Source organism: Trichechus manatus, unplaced genomic scaffold, assembly GCF_000243295.1.
Source record: "Trichechus manatus latirostris isolate Lorelei unplaced genomic scaffold, TriManLat1.0 scaffold00001, whole genome shotgun sequence".
Taxonomy (NCBI): domain Eukaryota; kingdom Metazoa; phylum Chordata; class Mammalia; order Sirenia; family Trichechidae; genus Trichechus; species Trichechus manatus.
In genome coordinates this window covers 3,864,512-3,889,370 of record NW_004443937.1, presented here as the reverse complement: position 1 = coordinate 3,889,370, position 24,859 = coordinate 3,864,512, and the positions used below count along the sequence as shown (strand labels likewise).

General features: G+C 41.8%; 1 protein-coding gene across 1 annotated transcript in view; it reads right to left on the bottom strand.

Annotated features, from left to right (window-relative positions):
- Positions 1 to 24,859, bottom strand: part of ITPR1 (inositol 1,4,5-trisphosphate receptor type 1) — a 399,887-nt gene that overhangs the window by 209,306 nt on the left and 165,722 nt on the right. The window contains exons 6-12 of the mRNA XM_023735093.1: positions 21,465 to 21,551; positions 18,967 to 19,125; positions 16,922 to 17,020; positions 15,724 to 15,807; positions 15,470 to 15,616; positions 10,947 to 11,042; positions 3,767 to 3,921 (exon numbers count right to left, since the gene is read on the bottom strand). Coding sequence (XP_023590861.1) covers positions 3,767 to 3,921; positions 10,947 to 11,042; positions 15,470 to 15,616; positions 15,724 to 15,807; positions 16,922 to 17,020; positions 18,967 to 19,125; positions 21,465 to 21,551 — 827 coding nt within the window. The remainder of the gene's footprint in view (positions 1 to 3,766; positions 3,922 to 10,946; positions 11,043 to 15,469; positions 15,617 to 15,723; positions 15,808 to 16,921; positions 17,021 to 18,966; positions 19,126 to 21,464; positions 21,552 to 24,859) is intronic.

Genomic DNA, 24,859 nt, shown 5'->3' with positions numbered 1-24,859 from the left:
CAGACTTACTGGATCAGTTGAGACTGGAGGAATCCCCAAGACTGTTGCTCTGATATACTCTTTAAGTGTTGAACCAAAACTATCCCCTGAAGTCACCTTTTAGCTAAATAGCAGGTTAGCTCATAAAATAATGAATATTACCCGTGAGTACTACACTCCTTTAAAAAAAAAAATCATCTAGATGAGACTAATTGGTCAACAATTACTCTAAGTCAAAGATGAGAAGGTAGCGGGGCAGGGAGACTAAGTTACTGAAAATAGAACAACTAGAATGGAAATAAAGAGAATGCTGACACATTGTGAACAATGTAACCAATGTCGCTGAACAATATGTGTAAAAATTGTTGAATGGGAACCTGTCCTGCTGTGTAGACTTTCACCAAAAATATAATAAAATTTAAAAAAAGATACAGAAAAAAAAAAGCAATTTATCCTACCTCAAATGACACCCACACACACACACAAAAAAAACCTCAATGTGGATCAATAACTTAAATATAAGAGCTAAAACTATAAAACTCTCAGAAGAAAACATAGGCGTAAATCTTCATGACCTTGGATTTGGCAATGGTTTCTTAGATATAACACCAAAAGCAGACGCAACAAAAGGGGGAAAAAAAAGATAAATTGGACTTCAATTAAAAACTTTTGTGCTTCAAAGGGCACTATCAAGAAAGTGAAGAGACAATACATAGGATGGAAGAAAATATTTGCAAATCATATATCGGACAAGGGACTTGTATCCAGAACATATAAAGAACGCTTACAACTCAATAATGCAAAGACAGACAGCCCAATTTTCAGAATGGGCAAAGATCTGAATAGACATTTCTCCGAAGAAGATATATAAATGGGAAGTATAAATCAAAACCACAGGTGATACCACATCACACCCACTAGGATGGCTATAACCAGAAAAACAGATAATAACAAATTTTGGCAAGAATGTGGAGAGATTAAAACCCTCATACACTATTAGTGGGACTGTAAAATGGTGCAGTCACTTGAGAAGACAACGTGGCAGTTTCTCAGAAGCTTAAACATAGCTACCATAAAACCAAACCAAACCTGTTGCCATCAAGTTGATTCCAACTCATAGTGACCCTATGGGACAGAGTAGAACTGCCCCATAGGGTTTCTGAGGCTGTAAATCTTTATGGAAGCAGACTGCCACATCTTTCTCCCAAGGAGCAGCTGGTGGGTTCAAACCGCCAACCTTTAGGTTAGCAGCTGAGCACTTAACCACTCACTGTGCCACCAGGGCTCCTATGGTTACTATCAAACCAAACCAAACCATTGCCATCGCGTCGATTCTGGCTCATAGCAACCCTACTGTATAGGATATATTTCCACTCCTAGGTATGTTCCCAAGAGGAATGAAAACATACGTCAACACAAAAAAATATACACAAATATTCACAGCAGCTTTGTTGTTGTTGGGTGGTGTCAAGTCAGTTCCAACTCAGAGCAACCCTCTGTACAACAGAAAGAAAAACTGCCCGGTCCTGTGCCATCCTCAGAATCATTGCTATGCCTTAGCCCATCATTGCAGCCACTGTGTCAATCCATCTTGTTGAGGGTCTTCCTCTCTTTTGTTGACCCTCTACTTTACCAAGCATAATGTCCTTCTCCCGGGACTGGTCCCCCCTGATAACATGTCCAAAGTACATGAGATGAAGTCTTGCCATTCTCACTTCTAAGAAGCATTCTAACTGTACTTTTCCAAGACAGATTTGTTCATTCTTCTAGCAGTCCATGGTATATAACAGCCAAAAGGTGGAAACAACCCAGATGTCCACCAACTGATAAATAAAATGTGGTACATCCATACACTAGAATATTATTCGGCAATAAAGAGAAATAAAATACTGATGTATGCTACAACATGGATGAACCTTGAATACATTATGCTAAATGTAAGAAGCCAGTCACAAAAGACCGTATATTATATGATTCCATTTTTGTGAAACATCCAGAATAGGCAAATCTACAGAGACAGAAAGCACATTAGTAGCTGCCTAGTGTTGGGGGCAGGGTATGTTAGAAGGAAATGAGGGGTGACTCCTAATGGGTACGGTGGTTCTTTTTGGGTGATGAAAATTTTCTAAAATTGATTGTGGTAATGGCCACACAAATCTGAATCTTCTAAAAACCAACAAATTATATGCTTTAAATACGTGAATTGTATGGTATATGAATCACATCTCAATAAAGCTGTTATTAAAAAAAAAAAAGAAAAAAAGGAACCTAAATCAGGGGTTCCAAACCAGGAGTATGCACACACTTGGTATTTTCTAGGAAGAGGATGTTCAGCTTTCATCAGATTCTCAAAGGGTTAACAACTCAGCAGATCTTAAGAATCACTAATCGTTTTTCTGATGGTAATGAAAAGCCTTCTTGCACTGTAAGGTTCTCTTGTATGTGGGCACTGCCTTACATTTATCACTCTGAGAGGGACTGGAATAGTATCCAGCATATGACAAGGTTCTCCTCCGACTCTGACAGCACCCAAGCTACAGCTATCAGAGTCAGGCAGAGGCAATGATATACATGAATGATGAAACTAAAAGTAATATTCAGTGAGAAGGGGCCATGCGCAACTCACCAGAGCTGTGTTGAAAAGTTAGAAGAATTGCCCAGATAACCCTATCTGCCTCAAACATTTAGAAGTATGGGCTCAGCTATGAGATGGCTGACTTGTGACAAGTGACTTAAACTCTCTGATCTTCAGTGTCTTTATAAAAAGGCACGGGTAATAACACCTATCTCACTGGGGGTTTGTGTGTGTGTGAAGACTAAACTATATACTACATACATGTAAAGGACTTAGTACTTTGTCCAGCACATAGTCAGCACTCAGTAAATGTGAGCCGTTAGCAATAATATTATTGTTGATTTTGTTGTTAACAAAGAGCTTTTGTTCCCTTTATAGTCCAGTTATTTCCCAAGAAATGCATTCTTAGGCAATAAATCTAAGTTAAATTTAATAAAGTAAGCAAAGAATACTTGTCTAACTTCGCAATAATTTTAGTAACATTTACCATGCACAAAGGGGATTTCAGAAATTTCATTTTCTAGAATTTCTTTTCAATTGTTTATTCAATTAACCAGGGATATTCCTCAGGTTTGGGGAAGGAGGAAGGGAGTAAAGGTTACTAGAAATATTAAACTACTTGAGCTTTTGCTTGTTTACCTACATCTAGCACTGGCGGCACAGTGGTTAAGAACCTGGCTGCTAACCAAGAGGTTGGCAGTTCAAATCCATCAGCCACTCCTTGGAAACCCTATGAGGCAGTTCTACTCTGTCCTATAGGGTTGCTATGAGTCTGAATTGACTTGATGGCAACAGGTTTTTAGTTTTAGCACTTTTTATCCAAGTATTGAGAACTTTTAATGGGTGAGTCACAAAAAAATCAGACACCATTCATTTGGACAGCCAGTCCACATCTGTTACCAAATCCTTCATAAGAGCTTAAAGAAAAGGCATTGATGATTTGTTGTTGCTGTTGTTAGTTCTGCTGAGTCGATTCCGATTCATGGCAACCCCATATGCGCACAGGGCTTTCAGTAGCTGTGATCTTTCCGAAGCCAATCACCAGGTCTGTCTTCCAAGGTGAGTTTGAACCACCAATCTTTTGGCTAGTTAACTTTGTGCTTAACCATTTGTACCACCCAGGTACTCTAATGATGATATAGATTCGAAGAAACCCGGACAGGCCATATATACCAGCCCTGACTCTTGTGATAAGCAATTTGAAAATCATACCTTGGGACAAGGCTATCACCTCCACGTAGTGTGGTGGGGTCGAGCTCAAAAATAGAGGAGATGTCATTCCCTTCGGGCACGGAGACCAGGCAGTACACCATCTTTTCTTGGGCATTCCGCAACCTACTTCGAGATGCATCCTGATCAGGGTCCACCTGGGAAGGAAAAGTCATCAAGTCAGGGGTAGTGTGTGCCAAACCCTTCACTCAGTAAAATCATTCCACAGTCCACAGGAACACAGAAGAAACTACAGCGAATGTCAGCAGTTGGCAGGAAACACACCACAGTCTTAGAGCAGTCATAAAAGGTAACAGTGGGCCACCTGAGCCAAGAATATTTATGCTCTACTGCCTTGTATTGCAATAAAAATATTTGAACAATTTGGGATCACCATAATAGTTTCCATGGAAACAGTGCTGTAGGTGATAAAGAATTTAGTATAGCTACATCCATCTGTAGTAACTGGGGGAGAGAAGGAGCACTTTGAGAAAACTTATCCTGTGGATTTAGTTATGGGTAGTTGTGTCAATCTACAGCAAGAATTGCTATGAGATAACATCATACAGCTATTTCCCGGGAGAAAATATATAAATTAAACAACGGATGCCAAGTGTTCATAAGTAGCAACCACAGTGTGACCAAGAAAAATATTTGAGAAGTCAGACTAGCCCTGAAAAAAAGGTCCACAATTAATCACGGAGGGCCAATGATGACAACTTGGGAAAAATGGCCTCTCCAGGACATTAAGGATTTGGCTTAGACGCAGTAAACCTGTGAGACTGAAGGCTGATGAACAATGATGAAAGCTTTCACGAGAAACTAAAAACACTGTCATGGATTGAATTGTGTCCCCCCAAAATATGTGTCAACTTGGCTAGGCCATGATTCTCAGTATTGTGTGGTTGTCTTCCATTTTGTGATCTGACATAACTATCCTCAATTTTCTAATTTGCTGTAAATCCTAACCTCTCTACGTTAATGAGTCAGGATCAGTGTGAGGTGTATCTTGAGCCATAGCTTTGCAAGAGGGTGTGACTCAAGTCACACCCTCACTCAAGTCACACCCTTGCTTGAATCACAGCTTTTATCTTACAAGAGCTAAAAAGGAGAGAGAAGCAAGCAGAGACAGGAGGGACCTCACTACCACCAAGAAAGAAGAGCTGGGAGGGGAGCGTGTCCTTTGGACCCAGGGTCCCTGTGCTGAGAACCTCTTAGACCCAGGGGGAAGACTGATGCCAAGACACATGTAGATCCCCAAGGAACACCAGGCCCACAGATGTTGAAAGGAGACAAGGCTCTTCCTCCAGAGCCAACAGAGAAAGAAAGCCTTCCCCTAGAGCCAACACCTTGAATTCTGATTTCTAGCCTATTAAACTGTGAGAAAATAAATTTCTGTTTGTTAAGGCCACCCACTTGTGGTATTTCTGTTACAGCAGCACTAGATAACTAAGAAAAACACATTCAAGGGAAGTATTTCCCAATGGCCCCAAAGCCCATCTGCTGAAGGAGATGGAAACAGAGTGCTCAGACGAGCTCCTGGTCCAGTAGACTTCACAAGGTCTCGCTCAGCCCCATGACTCTACGTAGGATTACTTTGAGTGTTTAATGTCCTTGCAAGATGATGACATCCACCTGCATGTCCTGGGAAAACCACATTTTCTTTGTCACTGACTTGCTTTCCTTAATCTGAGGCACTGCCTCCTTCCCAAAATATGAGGGGAAAAAGACTTTACTAGGAAAACGAAAGAATCTAGATAAAGGAAATCAAAGCAAACAGGCAAAGGAGAGAGCATGAGAGAACCGAATTCCAATGGGCCCTGCTATCTCTGAGTGCAGGCAATAACCTGCTTTATCTGTTCTAACTTCAGTCTGTTAAAAAAAACACAAAATGGTCCTTTCAATATCCAAAACCGCTCTGCCTCCTCCCAGCCCCCAACTCTAATAACCTGTACATAAAACCAGTTGCCTTCGAGTCAATTTCATGGCCACCCCATATATCTTTGAGTAGAACTGGTTTTCAGTGACTGATCTTCAGAAGTAGATAGCCAGGCCTTTTGTCCGAGGCACCTTTGGGTGGATTCGAACCTCCAACCTTTGATTAGCAGTCAAGTACATTAACCATTTGTACCACACATGGGTTCCATAATAACCTGTAGCTCCACCTAACCAAACCCTAATTTAGTTATGGGTAGCTGTGTTAAATCTACAGCGATAATTGCTAAGAGACATCATACACCTACTTCCCAGGAGAAAATAGATGAATTAAAAAACCTGACACCACCTAGCTACAGGTAACCAAAGAGCACCAAAACACCTCTACAACCTCAGTACAGACGAAAAAACTTTGAAGAGAATTTGTTCTCTCCTAACCACTGTTCCCTTGCAAAATGTTCCACACATCAATTTCAGAATAAACTCTGACCTGGTTATGGTTTGAGACACAGGGCACAGCTGTAGGCTGGCAGTCATATTTCAGAGACCTGTGGAAATGCTAGAGAAAAACCAGATTGCATATTAAGTTGGCTGTGTGAGAAACAGCAGCCCCAATTTCTTCAGTGCACAGTCCGCATCTGCCACCTAGTGGAAGGAAAGGCATGTGTGCAAAAGGCCGTCAAACAAGAGGGGCCTTGGGTGGCCCTTTATCCCCCTCTGGCTTCCAACAAGTGGCTGGAGGGTGCTACTGAATTTTGAAGGATGGCCACAAGGAGACTGACTGAGGTCTGAGGCAGAGTGTGTGAGCACTGGATACCAAGGCTCAGGGAAATACGTGGCCAATGTGCAGAGTGGAGGGAGAGGCTTCCTCTCCCAAGCATCCCCAGCTCTAGCATTTCCGTGGATGCTTCTAAGCCTAGAAGAGACTGAAGCTGCAGAATCCTCCCAATATGACAGTGTCCCCACAGAGGCTGAGTCTGCGCTGCTGGCCTCCGGCGTATGGGGTACGCCACCCTTCTCCACGTGCCCCTCCTCTGCCTGCGGACCCCACACAAGTGCCAGAGCAGCACAGTCTGATCTGCACCCCAGCCTGTCCCCACATCCACCACCCTGGCAGGAAGGAGAGTGAAAAAGTAGAAAGGTCACTGAACCCTGAGAGACCCTAAGACGCATAACAAGGCAGGACTCTCTCAATGTCTGCTTCCTCAACTGCCAAACAAAGATCCCCAAAACCTACCCCAACTCCGCTCATGGGGCTGCTGTGTGTCCCAGATCAACTAGCAAAGGCACTAAAAATGATCATGATATTGAACAACTTACTAAAATGCCATTTAATTGTTCACTATGTGCCAGGCATTTTAGTTGTACAACATCTCACTTTGTCCTCACAAGAAGCTCATGGCCCATTTCTACAGATGAGGGAATTGAGGCTCAGAGAAGGAAAGTAACTTGTCCAAGCCCACATGGTTTATAAGTGGCGGGTTGGAGGTTTAAACCCAGGTCTATCTCACTGCAGGTTATGGACTAAATTGTGCCCCCCAACAAAAATGCGTGTCAACTTGGCTAGGCTATGAATCCCGGTATTGTGTGGTTGTCCACCATTTTGTGGTGTGATATGATTATCCTATGTGTTATAAATCTTAACCTCTATGATGTTAATGAGCCAGGTTTAGAGGCAGTTATGTTAATGAGGCAGGACACAATCTACAGGATTAGGTTGTATCTTGAGCCAATCTCTTTTGAGATGTAAAAGAAAGAAGCAAGCCAAGAGGAGTGAGATCTCATGCCACCAAGAAAAAAGCGGGAGGGGAGTGTGTCCTTTGGACCCAGGGTCCCTGTGCTGAGAAGCTTCTAGACCAGGGGAAAACTGATGACAAGGACCTTCTCCTAGAACCGACAGAGAGAGAAAGGCTTCCCCGTGAGCTGGTGCCCTGAATTTGGACTTCTAGCCTCCTAGACTATGAGAGAATAAATTTGTTTGTTAAAGCCATCCACTTGTGGTATTTCTGTTATAGAGCACTAGATAACTAAGACACTGCCCCACCTGCTTTTGATCACTAGGCTCTTCCTCCCTCATTAAAAATGCCAGTCTTCCCTCCTGCATAAACTGGCCAGGGGAGCAGTTCCCCCTCCCTACCCTCCCCCTGAGCCCAGGTTCACGAACATCGGCTCTTACTGAAGGAAGCCACAGCTCTCCTTCAAAGTAATCTCAGAAGTAAGACTTATCTGTGTTACCTCAGATGGCAGCACTAAGACTAATGGATGCAAGTCACATAAAGGCAGATCTTTCAAAACAAGGATGGTGAAGATGGTGCAAGGACAAGAACTGTCTTGTGAAAAGTAATTCCCCTGCCAGTCCAAGTGTTCAAACAATAAATAACCACAACCACATGGACACTCTTCAGAGATGTTTTACAGATTTCCTTAAAAAAATGGCAGAAGGTTGTACTAGGTCAGGTTTTCCAAGCCATATTAATTGTGGAAGGTAAGCTTTCCAAATGGAATCCAGAAGTGTGGTTTAAGAGGAGGAAGAGGAGAGACACAAGCCTCAGGTGCCCCATCAAGGAGCCGGCTGAGAGGAATGTTCCCCTAGCAAGTCCATGTGCTAACAGAAGGAAGCCCTCAGCTAGAACTCCTCCGAGCTTCTCTCAAAGTTAATACTCTACTCAAGCTTAACTAGAAGATTAACTTTTACTGCAGAATTCACAACACATTCCAAAGATAATTCTATGTTGTATTATCTCCACCCTAACTCTTTTCATTATTGTGCCCATTCTAATGTGCTTTCAAAGTTTTATAAAAATTTACTAAAAAAAGAAAGACAAAAATAAGTCACCCCCAATGCCACCTACCCTATCAACCACTTACAGCATCACGTGGCCATACCATCTGTGTTTAGTGTTTTATCTTTTAATTCGTAAAACAGACTCAAGCACTCCACAAGAGAACCACTTTACTTATGCCCACCCTTTCCATGTAACACACCACTGGCCCTCTTTAACCCACAACTGTGGACACCTGAACCCCAACGACCAGCATATCTGCATTACTTGGCAATCTCCATAGAGAGATCCATTTTGCATTAAAATGCCAAACGACATTATACACTAAGGCCTATTTCTGACTTTGCAGTGTGCAAGGTTGGACAGTTAGACAATAGGGTGTCTAATCAGATGTCAGCTATGCTATGCCTCAAAGGATACCTCCACAGCCTAAATGACATTCTCCACCACACACACTCACTCCTTGAAAAATCTGAGTGAGTCACCATTGATGTCAACAACAATGGGACAATCATTTGTAAAAGCCAATCTCTTCTGCAGGGGCCATCACTGTCTCCAACCTAGGAGTATTGCATGAGGTACCTAGAACTTCTCCAGCTGAGATGTGGAGACACCTTGACTAAGCACAGAAAGCACATCATGACCAACAGTCCCTTGCACCAATCAGGATACAGGGACTGCAACTGTCCCCAAGTGAGGCACAGAACAAGACCTTCTTTTAAAGCAGTATGAGGTATCCTCTTCCCCGGCGCTCAGTGACTACAGTGGCAGTTTCTTAAACGGGATTCCAGATCATTTGGCTTCACCCTACCAGACGAAGACAAGAAGGCTCTTTCCCATACTTACTGAGGGCTGAAACTCCAGGCATTCTTCCTCAAAGTCAGGGTCTACCTGATGAAAAAGAATCATTAGGAAATTAAAACATCTGTGGCTTTCTCAAGGATTCGGCCTTACTTACAGAAGACTTCATGGCCTGCACACATCTTTGAACAGCTAAGAACTTGTCCCTTCCCTCTGTTCACAAAACCAGCATGCCACAACAACAACACACGTCACACAAGCACAACACACACGGTACAATCTGCTAGTTACCAGCAGTCGGCTCTCCAGTATAGACAGAAGGAACACAATGAATTGACTAGTAAAGCAACAGTGAAAAGCCTGAGATAAATAAAAAGATCAGTACCCAGTCATTGATATTCCTGTTTATTTTTGGTAAAAAATAAGAAAAGTTTTAGGCCTCCAGCAAGAACCACTTTCTCCCCAGTATGTAACAGATAACGCAATCACCATTGATCTTCGGCAAACCACGTCACCCACAGTTCCCACAGCTGGTTAGCTGGGTCCATAATTCCCTGCGGCCCCATTTTAGTATTTCAACGTAGACTTCTTGATCTTCAGGGCTTCAGTATTTTAAAATTGTCAGGTCATACAAGTATCAAGCATCCCAGGGAGCTCAGCACATTTAAATTCAGCATTCCTTGGGTCAGTTGCAAAAGCAGTACTGACATCTACTCATCACCTTGAGAAGTTCGGAGAAGTATCAGATAACAGGAGGTGTCTTTTGATGTACGACTAGAATCTGATATGAATATGCATCGTACATCTTCCAGCACATCAGAATAGAACTCAACATCTGTCCCATGGTAGGAAGCCTCCTTAATTTAATACAGAAATGAAAAAGTATATTTCTTCTGTCCTTCAGCATTGAATCTTTCCTTACTTCAAAAACCATTCACAAACATTTAAAGTAAAGTTAATTTCTTTGATTTCGACATCCCTACAAGAAAAAGATAAGCCTCTGTCTATTCCACTAATGCTCCAAAGAACCAGATTTCTCTATAAAATTTTAACCCTTCTGGTTTTATATAAGATGTGTCTACTACAGCCAACTCTTGGTCATTTATGTTAGGAGTGGGGCTGGTAGTTATGAGGAAAGCAGCAACAGAAAAATAATCTTAAGAACCCAGATGAGCGCTATTTTCTAGCTTACTCTCTCCCCACATCTTTATCAGAAGCCCTGTCAAGTAATAAAATGTGTTAATTATTTTTGCTTCTTTTTCTCTATAAACCAGTTACTACTGAGATGTTTCTGACTCATGGTGACCCCATGTGTGTCAGAATAGAACTGTGCTCCATAGGGTTTTCAATGGCTGATTTTTCTCAAGTAGATGGCCAGGGCCTTTCTTCCAAGGCTCCTCTGGGTGAACTTGAACCTCCGACCTTCCAAGTAGGCAGCCGAGTGTGTTAACTTGCACGACCCAGGGACTCCTGCTCCACTCAGGGACTCCTTTTTGCTCAATAAGCAGGGAAATGAGGCAGAAGAAAACAGAAAAGCAGGAGGAGGAAAAACAATGTGATGAGTGTTGCCCCGAGTTTCTAGCTCTCTAACTGCTGCAGGTAAGTGAAGAAAGGGAAGTGAGGGCATCAGCCTTGGCAGCAAAAAAATGGGGGCTGCTACTTACCTCTGCTGCTAAGTAATGTCCTGTAGCCAGATGCTTGAAACGGAAGAGACTGTTCCAATACCCCGCTCCACCCCGACAAGGGTCATGCTGAACAACCTGCAGGAGGAAGAATGATCAACAGGAGTCAGAAAAATGTCAACACATACAAGAAGGACACTGAGAGTCTGTGACGTTGCATATAAGTTGTAGTTCAGGAGTGATATTCACTAGCTGAAAAAAAAAACCAACATCTTCCAACAAACCCTTTGTAATATCATATATAATGTGAGAATTCACACATACGGAAGTGTTAGATAATGTTTCTCCAACCAAGAAATAGAGTCTTCTAGTGAGGCAATGGTGGTTCAGCGGGAGGATACTCACCTGTCCAATGCCCCTTATGCACAGCCATCACCCACCTGTCAGTGGAGGCTTGTGTGTTGCTATGATGCTAAACAAGTTTCAGTGGAGCTTTCAGACTGAGATAGACTAGGAAGAAAGGCTTGGCTATCTACTTCTGAAAATCTGTCAGTGAAAATCCTATGGATCACAACAGAATATTGTCCGACATACTGCTGGAAGATGAGCCCTTTAGGTTGGAAGGCACTCAAAATACACAGTGGCCACAACAACGAGCTCAAGCATACCAACGATCATGAAGATGGCACAGGCAACCGATCATGGGGATGGAGCAGAAGCAGGCAATGTTTCCTTCTGTCAGAAGCTGACTCAACGGCAGCTAGCAATAACAAGTTAACCTGAAATGACTGGACAAAAAAATGTAAACAATTTTCAGATTATTTACCTTAATCATAATAAAGTAGAAGTTAAAGAGTCTGAAAGAGTCTGAACTTCATCCACAAAAACCACCACCAAAAAAAAAAGGAATTTCATGGAAAACAGTGTAAGCAATCAATACATGAACTCATGTGCTGGAACACATACACAGGCCTACGTGCTGAAACTTGAAACTTGCAGAGTCTGGGTCAATTTACCATAAAATAAGTGTAACTTTAGCTCCTGGCCATAATGAACAACTGGCACTGGAAGTTGGTACTATAAACAATTAGAAATTGTACAAAATATGTGAAGCTGCCATAGACAATTAGAAAACTGGGTAAGATATATAGAACCACTGTGTTCAGACACTGGACAACAGACAGTGCACAACTGCAATCTCTAGAGAAGGGACCGGGGAGCCCTGCAAATGCTCTGGCTTTCCACCTAGAGACCTTCTCTGGACAGGGGCAAGGGAGGAAGAATCCAGCGGAGGACACCAGTCTACTGAATTGAGGAGATAATTCAGAGTTTCCAGAGACAAAGGTGGCTAGAATTTGTGAGACAGAGTGCTGAAGATTATGGAGCTATACAGAAAAAGAGTTCCGGAAATCTTCATAGGGGATTCCTTGTGTCTTTGGCTGAACACCAAGCTGCATGCATGTAAGGTGAGACTCCACAGGCCAGATAAAGAACACTACAGGGAAGCTGTAAGTTCACACAGGGCTGGGAGGCATTCTGATTCTGACAAGCCAAAGTGCAAACATCCTACTGAATACCTGGTGCATTCAGTAGAGATGTCAAAAGGGTTATACTTCATAGTAGGACTAAATCAGCCTTAATATAAAGGCTATGCTACATGTGACCTACCAAAGTTTAAAAACAAGCCTTCAAAAAATCAAACACATTCACATGTAACTTCACTGCCTGACAAAACCAAATTTAATATTCTTTAAAGGAAGGCAACAGAATCCAGACACTCAACAAAGTAGCATCACAATGTTCAGCATAAAGAATCATGAAAATGTGACTTATAACTAGCCTCTGTGACCTGCCACACAATATCAAATGACACAGCATGTCTGTGTGGGTTGAGGGAAGGAGGAAACAGAAAAAATATTTGAGAAATAATGACCAAAACTTTCCCATTTTGATACATACCCACAGATTCAAGAAACTTAATGAACTCCAGGTAGGATAAGTATATGTGTGTGTGTGTGTGTGTGCACGCACATCTGTGAGGTGCAAGTGTGTGCAGGTGCACACACACACACATTAAGGTTTATCATAATCAGATTAATAAAAACCAGAAATAAAAAGAAAAATCTTAAAAGCAGCGGTTGAGGGGGGAATGACATGGGGGGAGATATTATATACAGGGAACAAAGGTAGAAAAACCATTGAATTCACATGCAAAAACAAAGCAAGCTGAAAGAAAATGGATCAACATCTTTAAAGCATGGAAGGAAAAACTCTCTACCTAGAATTCTAAACCAAGAAAAGTATCCTTAAAAAAATGAAAGCCACGTGGAAAAATCAGAACCCTCAAACACGGCTGATGGGAACATAAAGTGGTGGTTTGGAAAACAATATGGCAGTTCCTCAAAAGGTTAAACACAGAGTTACCATATTACCCAGCAATACCACTCTGAGAAAATTAAAACATATGTCCACACAAAAATTGGACACAAATGTTCATAGCAGCATTATACACAATAGCCAAGAAGTGGAGATAACCCAAATATCCATCAACTGATAAATGGATAAATAAAATATGATATATCCATACAACAGAATATCATTAAGCCATAAAAAGAAAGTACTGATACATGTGACAAAATGGATGAACCTTGAAAACAGTATGCTAAGTGAAAGAAGCTAGTCACCACATATTGTATGATGTCATTTATATTAAATGTCCAGAACAGGCAAAATTAATAGAGACAGAAAGTAGATTAGTGGTTGCCTAAGGATTGGGGGGTGGGGCAAGGTTTTGGGGGAAAATAGGAAGTGACTACTAACAGGTACGGGGTTTCTTTTTGTGGTGATGAAATATTCTAAAGTCGACTGCTGATGATTGCACAACTTTACAAATATACTAAAAACCAATGAACTGCACACTTTAACTGGGTAAATGGTATGGTATGTGACTTCTATTTCAATACAGTTATTCTTAAAAAAAAAAAAAAAATCAGGTTCAAAAAATGAAGGTGAAATTAAGACATTTCAGACAAACAAGAACTGAGAGAATTTGTCACTGGCAGACCTACAGTATGAGAAATGACAAAAGAAGCTCTTTAGGCTGAAAGAAAATGATACCAGATGCAAACATGGACCTATGCAAAGAAATGAAGAACTGAAAAATGATAACTGTGTAGGTAAATATAAAAGCCACTACCTATCCATCAGTTTGTCGTACTGTGGTGGCTTGCATGTGGCTATGATGCTGGAAGCTAGGCCATAGGTATTTCAAATACTAGTAGGGTCACCCATAGTGGACAGGTCTCAGTGAAGCTTCCAGACTAAGACTAAGAAGAAAGACCTGGCGAGCTACTTCCAAAACTTAGCCAATGAAAGCCTTATGAATCATAACAGAATATTGTCTAATATAGTGCTGGAAGACACTACTACTCTACCTAATACCTATTGCCGTCAACTGGATTCCAACTCATAGCGACCCTACAGGACAGAGTAGAACTGCCCCATAGGGTTTCCAAGGAGTGGATGGTGGATTCAAACTGCTGACCTTCTGGTTAGTAGCCGAGCTCTTAACCACTATGCCACCAAACCTCTGGTGGAAGATAAGCCCCTGGATATATGGCCCTTCAGGGCTCTGTTTTACTTCCCGTGTCACTCCTTATATTCTGCATCAAACCGGGCTACTGAGTTTTATCCCAAGCCTACCTCACGTTTCCAGTCCCATTATCCTACATGCCATGATCTTACATGAAGTGACCTACTCCATCCATCGCTTCCTTCTGAACCAGAGATCACCCTGCAAGTACTAGCTCAGATGCTGCCTCCTTCAGGAAGTCTTCCTTAATCCCTGGCCCAACCAGAAGTTCTCCTTCCCTCACCTAAACCTCCAGAGTACATGGAATGTGACTCTCATCACCTTCACCACCCTGCTGTGTATGCCAGTTATCTGGGTGCTTATCTTTTCTTCTCGCCCCTCACCAATAACACTAGACCATTCGTTCCTTAAAGGCTGAAAATGTGCGACTCACCCATGTGTCATGTTGAGTAGGGACTCAGTAAATACTGCTGTGATAGATAAATGAGTAAGGGAAAGAAAAAATAGAAGGAAGAGACAGTAAGACAGTCCAGAAGAAGTAGTTTCTAATTTCAGTTTCGAGTTTGCTTCCAAAGTAGATGTCATTTTCCACCACAAAAATCATCCAGTATCCTTCTGATATATTATGATGTACTTATTTCTCTGGAGTCCCTTGGTGATGCAAACAGTTAATGCTCTCAGCTGCTAACCAAAAGGTTGGAAGTTTGAGTCTACCCAGATGTGCCTCGAAAGAAAGGTCTGGCAATCTACTTCAGAAAAATCAGCCACTGAAAACCTTATGGAGCACAGTTTTACTCTGACACACATGAGGTCGCCTTGAGTTAGAATCAACTCAAAGGCAACTGGTTGGTACTTGTTTCTGTAAGTTATCTCGATACATTTTTGGAGCAAGGTGGGTATAAGTGCCTGGATATGATTTATTCCTATAAATGCACGAGTCTTTCCTCTCCATCTCTCCCGCCCCCTTCCTTACCTCCACCTCCCACAGGGCTTTGGAACTGGTGGCAGATGTGGCTGACTGACGGCCTGTAGTCCTCAGGAAGACATGCTGCTTCTTCCTGTGCTCGTCACAGGTGAGAAACTTCTCCTGCTCGGCATGGAACAACCTCACCACGTCACCCTAAAAGTCAATACAAGGAGGGAGTCAGAAAAACAAATTTACAAAGAGAGCTAACCTGAGCCTCAAGAAGAGCCAAGTGCTACCTGCCCATAAAGTACTAAACTTACCCCCTTTAATATATCATCTTTGTTATCACTCCATTTCATGAAAAGGACTATTTTCCAGCTTGTATTGCAGTTGACGGAATTGACCTGGAAAACACATTAGAGTTATTTAGTTACGTAGGTGACCACATTCACAACAACTGTGTCATCCAGACCAAAAAGTCCTCATTACAGGAAGCGAGGCCATGCTTCAGCCAAAAAACCCTAAAGGCTGCCACCAATAAAGCCACAGGACCTGTAAATTAAACAGGCCTGTTAAAAGCATTTGGTAAAAATGGTCCATTTGCACCAACCACTATGTATGCTCCAACTATGATTAAAGGAACCAAGCTTCCTGCCCTTCTGGAAGTGATATTTTCCTTTCCCTCAAAGTTTCTTGTTCTGTAGCCAGAAAGTAAAGGCCTAATGAAAACAAATGCTCATAAAATGGGATGAATCACAAAAGCAAAGAACGACTTCAGTGTATATATTCCAAAATGTTCATGATAATCACTAACAGCAGCAGTCAGTTTGTGCACTAAGTATATGCCGGGCACTGGGCTAAGTGCTAACATTCACTGTCTCATTTAATCCTCAGCAACATCCTAAAAAATAGGTATGACCATCACTCCCATTTCAGAGACAGGGAAACTGAGGCCCAGGGAGACTGAGTAACTACAGTTGCAGAGCTAGGAAATGGTAGAGTTGGGATTCAAACCCACATCTGTCCAGCTCCAGAGCTTGTGTTCTTAACCATGAGGCAAAGATTTATGTCACAAGCCAACTTAATGTCCTTGTGTCCTATAATTGCCGATTTAGAGGCTACGTAGATGTATTTCCACAAACAAGACATCACTCTGGCAGGGCTGCTGATAGCCTGAGGCACGCTTTTGTTAGGAATTAGAAAAAGGCACCCTGTTCAGGCAGACAAACTACAATAAAGTATCCCTCTGACCGGAAAAATGCGGTAAAAGGGGCCCTCTCTAACTAAACAAGTTAGAAAATACTCACCCAGGACTTAGCAAACTGAGAACTGGGGTGTATATCAGCCCTCACCCACCACCCATTGTACAGACTTGCATAACCTAACATGGAAGTCCTGATTCTGGGCCTCAGTTTCCTCACCTGCAGATTGGGCACACTGCTCCAAGTCAATGCCGGCCCCAGGCATGCCTGCTCCTGCAGCAAACCCCATCCACTTCCATAACTTGAGTTTTCTTACCTCATTGCAGCCCGGGTTATCCACCAGCTGGTGGCTGCTGGCATGTAGGGGCTGGCCAGCATTGACGGGGTTCAGAACAACCTTGTCGCCTATCACCACCTAGGAAGGAGCAATAGAGCTTTTCACAAAACAGACCAGAAGGACTACAGACTGATGACAGAACAGTCTGAGGAGAAGACATAAGACCTTGTACTGAAGAAGGCTCATGGGCTGGCAAATCAAAGGATGCACGTCTTCAAAGTTCTGTCTATGGGTTGGGGTGGGGGGGGATAGGGTGGGAGGTGGGGAGGTGATGCTTACAAGGCCAAGGGTGACTTTTGGTTCCAGAATTAGCATTAATCAATGTTGATGTTTTCAATACGAGTTCAAAGTAGTAAGAAAAAAATCTTATCTTTGTTAAATTCTGTGAAGACACTTGTATCAATAAGCTGTAACTGAATTTTAGGAATAGAAGCAGGACGTTGCCTGAGGTAAGTCTTTATCTTTGGAAGAATAAAGCCATAACTTTATATTACTAAAACAATAAGTTTTATACTTTTTGACTACAACTCACATAAAGAAATACATTTTCTATTATGACCCAGTACATACACATACACACACAGACATACATACCATATGGATATATAAACTGAAACAAAAGTTACCAAAAAAACCCCCAAACTTATCCGCACTATGTATAATACAGCCTGATACTTCCTATTCTATCTCATTTTTTTAAAAATGATAGTTACAAGCCACTAAATCGATTTCAAGGTGCACTTATGGGTCAAGACGTGAAGTTTGAAAAACACTCTTCTAAGGATTCAAGCTCATTTTAGCTTCGTAACTACAGGTGGATCCCATAAGTCATAGCTAAGCAGGTTAGTTTAAAGGATAGGAAAGCAAAGGACCTGCTGAAGAGAAAAGTCAGAACAAGGGTCACTTGTTTTTGTTTTTTAATGGTGTAAAAGGAAGGGGAGTGGGGAAGATGGTTCCTACTCTGTAAAACCCATCTATTTTCAGTGCAAACATTTGGGGAGCATATACAACCAAATTTTCTCAAAGGAATACAACTTCATTTGGAGTTTGAGAAAATTTAGCTGTATATGCTACAATAAATAAACCTAAGTTTGACTGGACTTTTACTGGACTTTTCCTTTTAAGGATCAATATTTATGGTGCACTAACTGTGAGGGCATGGCCTGGTACTAGATGCTTCTGGTATACTGTATATAACGCACACACACACACACACACAAGCACCCAAACTAACACATACCTAGACTGCCTAATGCTTATAAACTTAAAGGACAATACTGAAAAATGGAAAAAGCCAGTTTTAGGTTAAGGCTAGTTGAGTATTTTGAGAAGATATTTATGCTGGTTAAGGCACATATTTCTTTTTAGTAAAAATAAACTATTTCAGAATCTTAAACAAGGTCAGAAACACAGCTTATAACATTTAAACAAATTCATTGTGAAGTATATGCCCATGTAATGGCTTACTAATTGAGCTAACAAATAGCAGAATTGTTCTAAGTCACACGAAAGGGAATCCTGTGGCTTTAACCCCTCAGGTGACTGGCCAACTGCAGTGACTGGAATAGGCTGGAGAACCTGCATGCTTATTGACAAAAAAAATCAGACGATAATCCTAAGATCCACTCTCTTTTCCTGCTATATCTACTTCTTTTCTATTCTACTTCCTTTACTAACCATGAGTTAATGGGTCATTTCCAAAACAGAAAGGCATTTTTATTCCATTAATGGATCGAGAATAACAGGGATGTTCCCTGGAACATCATTACATGATAGATGTTTTTGTGGTAAAGTGACGGAAGTAATGGGCTGTTCACAGGTTTCTGTTCAGAAGCCCAGGAACAACACAGTTTCTGTATTTAGGTCACACTTCTCTCCAGTTTTCCTTGTTTCCCAAACATTAGTTTCCATAGTGATTCCCATCTCTTCACACAGGAGAAGCCTCTGATTCCAACTTTAAAACCCTCCTAGTTGACTCTGATATACAGCGATGGTTGGAGGCATAGCCTGAAGTTTGCACTTACGCTGTCTCCAATGGATCGCAGCTTGTAGAATGGCTGAATATAAAACCAGGACCCTTCATTTCCAGCCTCGTCCAACGTCACTCTCATGGCATTCTTCTCCAGCAGCGCTGGAAGCCTCTTGTTCACAGTTAGGTATTTATTACTTTTCAAATGCAGGAGCTAAAAACCCACGAAGAGAATAAGGTGAGTGTCAGCAAGTCCCTGAATTCTCCACCACTGCTCTCTCAGTCACATAAAATATGTATTAAACATTCCTCCAACCACTGGGCTGCTTATGAAGTTAGAGACTCACAAACTGCCTAAGGCCGGGAATAACTAGGAAAGAAAGAAAAGCACAGGGAGGGAAGTAGAAGGCAGAGTAGAAAAGAAAATATTTTCTTTTTTCCCCAACATAGCCTTGGACCAGGTGGATGTTGCTCAGGACATGTACACTAACAGCCTGGAACAGCTCATGGCCATCTGTGGGTGCGGAGGGACCTAACTCTGTGTAAAGGACTAAGGAACTGCAGCCCAAGTAATCCTTGACACACAGGCAGAATGAAGGAAGGGCACTTCGGAGCACAAGCAACAGTTTGATTTACAAGGTAGTCCCATTATAAGACTGCCATTTCATTGGCAAAAACATGGCTGCCATGGATTTCCACCTGGAATTTCCAAGCACTTTATTCTTGATTCTTGGGTAATGCTCATGTACGAAGGGGACGGAAAGACTGGGGATCTAGATGAAGAACAACTTGTCTGATAGCAGGTCTAGACCAGGGAGAGTTGGCCAAGGCTTCCTGACTCAACAGGCTACAAGAGAAGATGGAAAGGAATATGAAAGACTGTACAATTCCTGGAGAAATGGTAAAGGCAGCATGGAACTCTAGTGCCAAAGGCTAATATGTCTTTTTTTACTGTTAACAGATATGCTTCCTAGAACAGTCTTACGTGGTCCACAAGTCTTCTGATGGGATTGTTGGAGGTAGAGGAGTACCTTGGCTGATTCATGAGTCCCTGACATCCCCTGGTGGTGACAGACATGGAGAACACAATGTCCTTCCAAGCCCTCAGTGTTCATCTGGGGACTGGGCCTGATCTGCTATGCATCTGTCCAAGTACTGGACCCAGAGCTGATTTGTAAACCAAAATTACCTACAGGTGAATCCCAAGATCCTGGCCTGGGGAAGTAACAATGACTTATACTAGTTAATATGCACTGAGAGCTTACTCTGTGACAGGCACCTTTCAACCATCCTAGAAAATAGACACCATTATCATTCCCATTTTGCCAGCAAGTAAACTGAGGCATGGCATAATTTCTTGCCCCAAATCTTACAGTTATTAAATCACAAAACCTGAATTGGAATTCTCTTAAGAGGTTATGTTCTTATCCCCTATGCCCCTCTTTCATTCTCAGTTTAAGCCATATTCTCGAATCTAAGATGTTTTATACTATGAGTTTCAGGGCACTGGCCCGGCCCATTAATAAAGCTGATACTGATACCCATCTGGCCCCTTGTGTCCATTCTCAATTGGATAGAACCTGAAGGGAGAAGGGGTGTGAGATCAGCATGACCTAACTTCAAAAGGATTTTGGGAGTTATTTTCACTATTTCCAAAGGCCTAACATAAATGAGCCACTTAACCACAAAAGGTTGCTTTCACCAATTTGCCAATTCCAGTTTCCCCATGCTGCTGATTAGCATTGTTCTATAACCTAATATGAATAAAAATGGGAAGGAATTGCTTTGTAATTAGTAACGTTTATACGGTAAGCAAAATCTTTCAAAAAGGGAAGCAATGAAGCAAGATAACTAAACGAGTCTGATGCTCATAAATTGACAACTACTGTCCTTCGTATCTGGGTCAAAACAATCTGGTGACTGGGCAAATCCAGAGAGACCAAATTTGGTACTGGGCTTCCCCAAGTCCTGTCTCCTCCCAGTCTGGGACAGACCCAGAATGATCTGAGCAAAGCCTGAGGCAGCTGTTTCCTAGATTTTGCTTTATCCCCATGCATATTTAAAGACATAAGAGATAAGCAAGCAAAGCCCACAACCTGTGAGAAAAGACATGAGAACTATCATCAAATATTCTATCTGAAGGTACAAAATCGCCCTTATTAAGTCTGGAGAACAGTTCTTGAACAAACAGAGAAAAGTTACAGGGAAGTCAATTTTCACCAACTAGGAAGAACTTTCAAACAATGCAAGTTGAACAAAAGTGCAATAGCCAGGCTCCTTTTCAGGTAGGAAGCTTCTCATTTAAAATATTTGAACATAGACTAAACTATCAGTGCTGGGGAGGAGAAGCGACTCCTGTACTGAGAGACAGCCAACTGAAAAGCCTGAGACTCTGTCATACGTAACAAGAACTGGTCCTCGTGCAATAAGCCAGCTGTCTGCATGGAGTCCTACTGTGAAGGTATCCAAACCCTGTTTCATACATTTTTTTTTTTTTCAGTTCCATTCCTTGTGATGTTTCAGCTCCAGGAGAGAAGAGCAAACATCACCCACCTGGATCACATTGCCATACTGAATGACAGTCCCCAGCAATTTCCTGTTTTCTGTCTCATTCTGCTTCTTTTCCAAGTCTGCAGCGTGCTGTAAGTGGAGAAGGAAGATGGGTCACACAGAGGAACCACTGAGTTCTATTTTTCTGCAGCAGTGCAAAACAAATGTCCCCAGTTAGCAAATACTTACAAGAACCACAGAAATAAGCAAATACCCAAGTACACCCCAAGGCTAAGGGCGATGAGCAACAGGTTCAGAAATCCAACCCAGTCTGCCTTTGCTGGCCTTTTTGGCTCTCTTAAGACTTATTTTTCTCTTTAAGGAATTCATGGACATTTGTATAGTGTAAGCCTAAGCCAAAAGCTTGGTGGGGGGGTGCGGAATTTGCATGGCCCTTTATCATGTGTCAAAGACCTTTCTATGGCTTTGGAGTAAAACCTGGATCCAAATCCTGGTTTTTGGTGCTTTCTGGTTTTAGGACCTTGAGTGTGTTATTTAACATCCGTGAGTCTCAGCTTCCTCTTTTGTAAAATGAGGATAAACCTCCACATCCCAGGAATCATATAGCGTAGTGAGTGGGTCAAGTGTGGCACTCATGAAGTGTTAGCTATTAGTGTTAGATGTTAATTATAATTTATTTATTTTTCATAGTAGTTCCTTGACGGGGATATCATTATCCCAATTTTAAAGAAGAAGAAATAGACTTGGAGAGATTAAAAACTTTGGTTGACATCACATAGTTGGATGACGAGAACAAAAGGGGTTTGTAAATACTATTTCCTCTGCTTCTATGTGCATTTGAAATTGTCCTCAATAATGTGTTTTCTAAAAATCACACATCTATTAAGTGGCAGAGATAATCCTCAAACCCACAGTGGGAAACTGAATTCTTATAAATTACGTTGGGAAACAGGTCCAGTCCAAATTCAGCATGATAGGGATCATGGTGAAGCTGAACAGAGGTTTCTAGAATGGTTTGCCAGGGCCACCAACCTCAAGAGTCACTTTTCACTCCTTTACCTGTACAACTCTGAAAATACTGTTAACATATTACAACAGTGCTAAAGGGGTTCTAGCTTTATCCTAGGCAATAAGCAATCTGTTGTTCCAACTCTTGTCTCCAAACCTAGACAGGGTGAAACAGAAGTACAACAACAAGAAAGAAATTCAGGATCTAATCTGGTGGACGATAAACCCGATGACTAATCATATTCTTCGCAAGACTTCCAATGTTCTTTCCTAGAGTTTCCCCTTTTCAGTGTGGTCCTGTCCTTGAGGCAAGATGTTACCAGATGCCAATGGGTTAATAGTCCTCTTTCCCAGGTAATACGCCTGCATTTTTACAGTAAAGGGCCCTCATGGGCTTGGTCTGGGCTCTACCACACACCAGTTTTACTATCTTGGCCAGGTCACTTAATCTCACAAAGCCTCCCACAGTATTCTCTTCCACAAAATGGGGATAGCACAAACCTTGCAGGGTTGTTGTAAAGACTAGAGATGATATATGCAGGCACAGTCCATCAATTCAGTAAAATTTTAACCATTACTATTATACACAAGTTCCTAAAACTAAGCAATGTTCTAACGATGAGGATTTCAAAAGGTGAACTACGTTGGCCAGGTCAAGTATCTTTCAGTTTCCTTCAAAAGTCAGCATCTGCTCCACCTCTACCTGAAGCATAGGAGAGGGAAGGTACATCTTCTGAGAAAAACAAAACTGCATGAAGCAATCTTAAATCAAAAAGAAACCATATTACAGACGGGGCAGGACCTGCCTACATCAGCACGGATCATTGCAAGTTTACCACATCTGTCTCAGCTCTTTAAAACAATGGCCCATTCAGAGGCATCCCTCTCTCCCTCTTTTGAAATTAATTCCCAGTCTGCTATTCTCAGTTACAATGAAGGATAAAATCCACTGAGATGAAGATATGTCCAGAAGTAATACCAGTGTAGACAACATGGCAATCCATGGCTTCCAAGCAGTCTCAGCACAGTTCTCCTTAACTCTCTCTTTCTCCCTCCATAAACCAAAAGACACAAAACCAAATGAATTGCCACTGAGTTGACTCTGACTCATGGCAACCCCATGTGCATCAGTGGAGAACTGTGCTCCATAGCATTTTCGGTGGCTGAGTTTTTGGAAGTAGATTGCCAGGCCTTTCTTTCAAGCCATTTCTGGGTGGATTCAAACCTTCAACCTTTCGATTAGCAACCGAGCATGTTAACTGTTTGTACCACCTAGGGACTCCCCTCCATAAACAATAAGCACTACCCCTGAATTTCCTACCACTTCCCGTTCCCCCTTTTCTCATGCCCCTGCTTCACCCCTCTAGGTCTCTACAGCACCCACAGGTTCTGCAGGTAGTTTTACGAAACAAAAAAAATTGGACTGAATCCATTTGTTACTTGGAATGAAGGTTTATACTTTGTAGACGGCCATTTATTCTTTCCACTAAGCAGTTCTTAGCTAATATGGGCTGGAAATTCAAGAGGGGAAAAACGTCAAAGGGAGAAAAATCAATGGATTCGATAAAACAAAACATGACATTTTTCAACATGCAAATACCGTTTTTCTCTGCTCTAAGCATAAGAAATCTGAAGTAATGTTTCCTGGACTAAAGTGATATATTGTTGTTAGCTGCTGTGGAATCAGCCCAACTCATGGTGACCCCATGCACAACAGAACAAAATGCTGCCTGGTCTTGCACCATCCTCATGATCAGTTGCAAATAGAACCCTTTGTAATCCACAGGGTTTTCATTGGCTGATTTTTAGAAGAAAATCTCCAGGCCTTTCTTCCTAGTTTGTCTTAGTCTGGAAGCTCCTCTGCAACTTGTTCAACATCAAAGCAGCACACAAGCTTCTACTGACACATGGGTGGTGGCTGTGTATGAGGGTGCACTGGTAATGAACGGCAGATACAAGGGTCCCCATTTAAGAGGGAAAATTCTCAAGGACCTTCCCCCTACTGTCAAGAATTTCCAATGGCCTCATTTTAAGAAACACTGATCTAAAATATTAAGCTCCTACCTACTCTTAGACTAAGTATAAAAGCAGCAACCCAATGGTCACAGGCATATCTAAAACAAAATGTAAAATTAGTCATCAAGAAGCCACATATTCCAATTCAGACTAATTAAACAGCAGCAATTATAAAGAATCAAGGGCATTTGCTAAAAACATACACAAGCTAAAATTATAACAGAAAATGAAGCAAAACTAGGGGAAAAATATTTAAGAACGTCTCTTAAAATACCCAATATCACATCTGAAACGCTGTTAAAAGGTTTAATCAAGACTGAGCCTACACATCCCTATTCAATGAACATTAAATGCATTAAGCTTATGGATTGTTCCTTAAATTCTTTTTTTCTATAAATTCCTTTACTTATGAG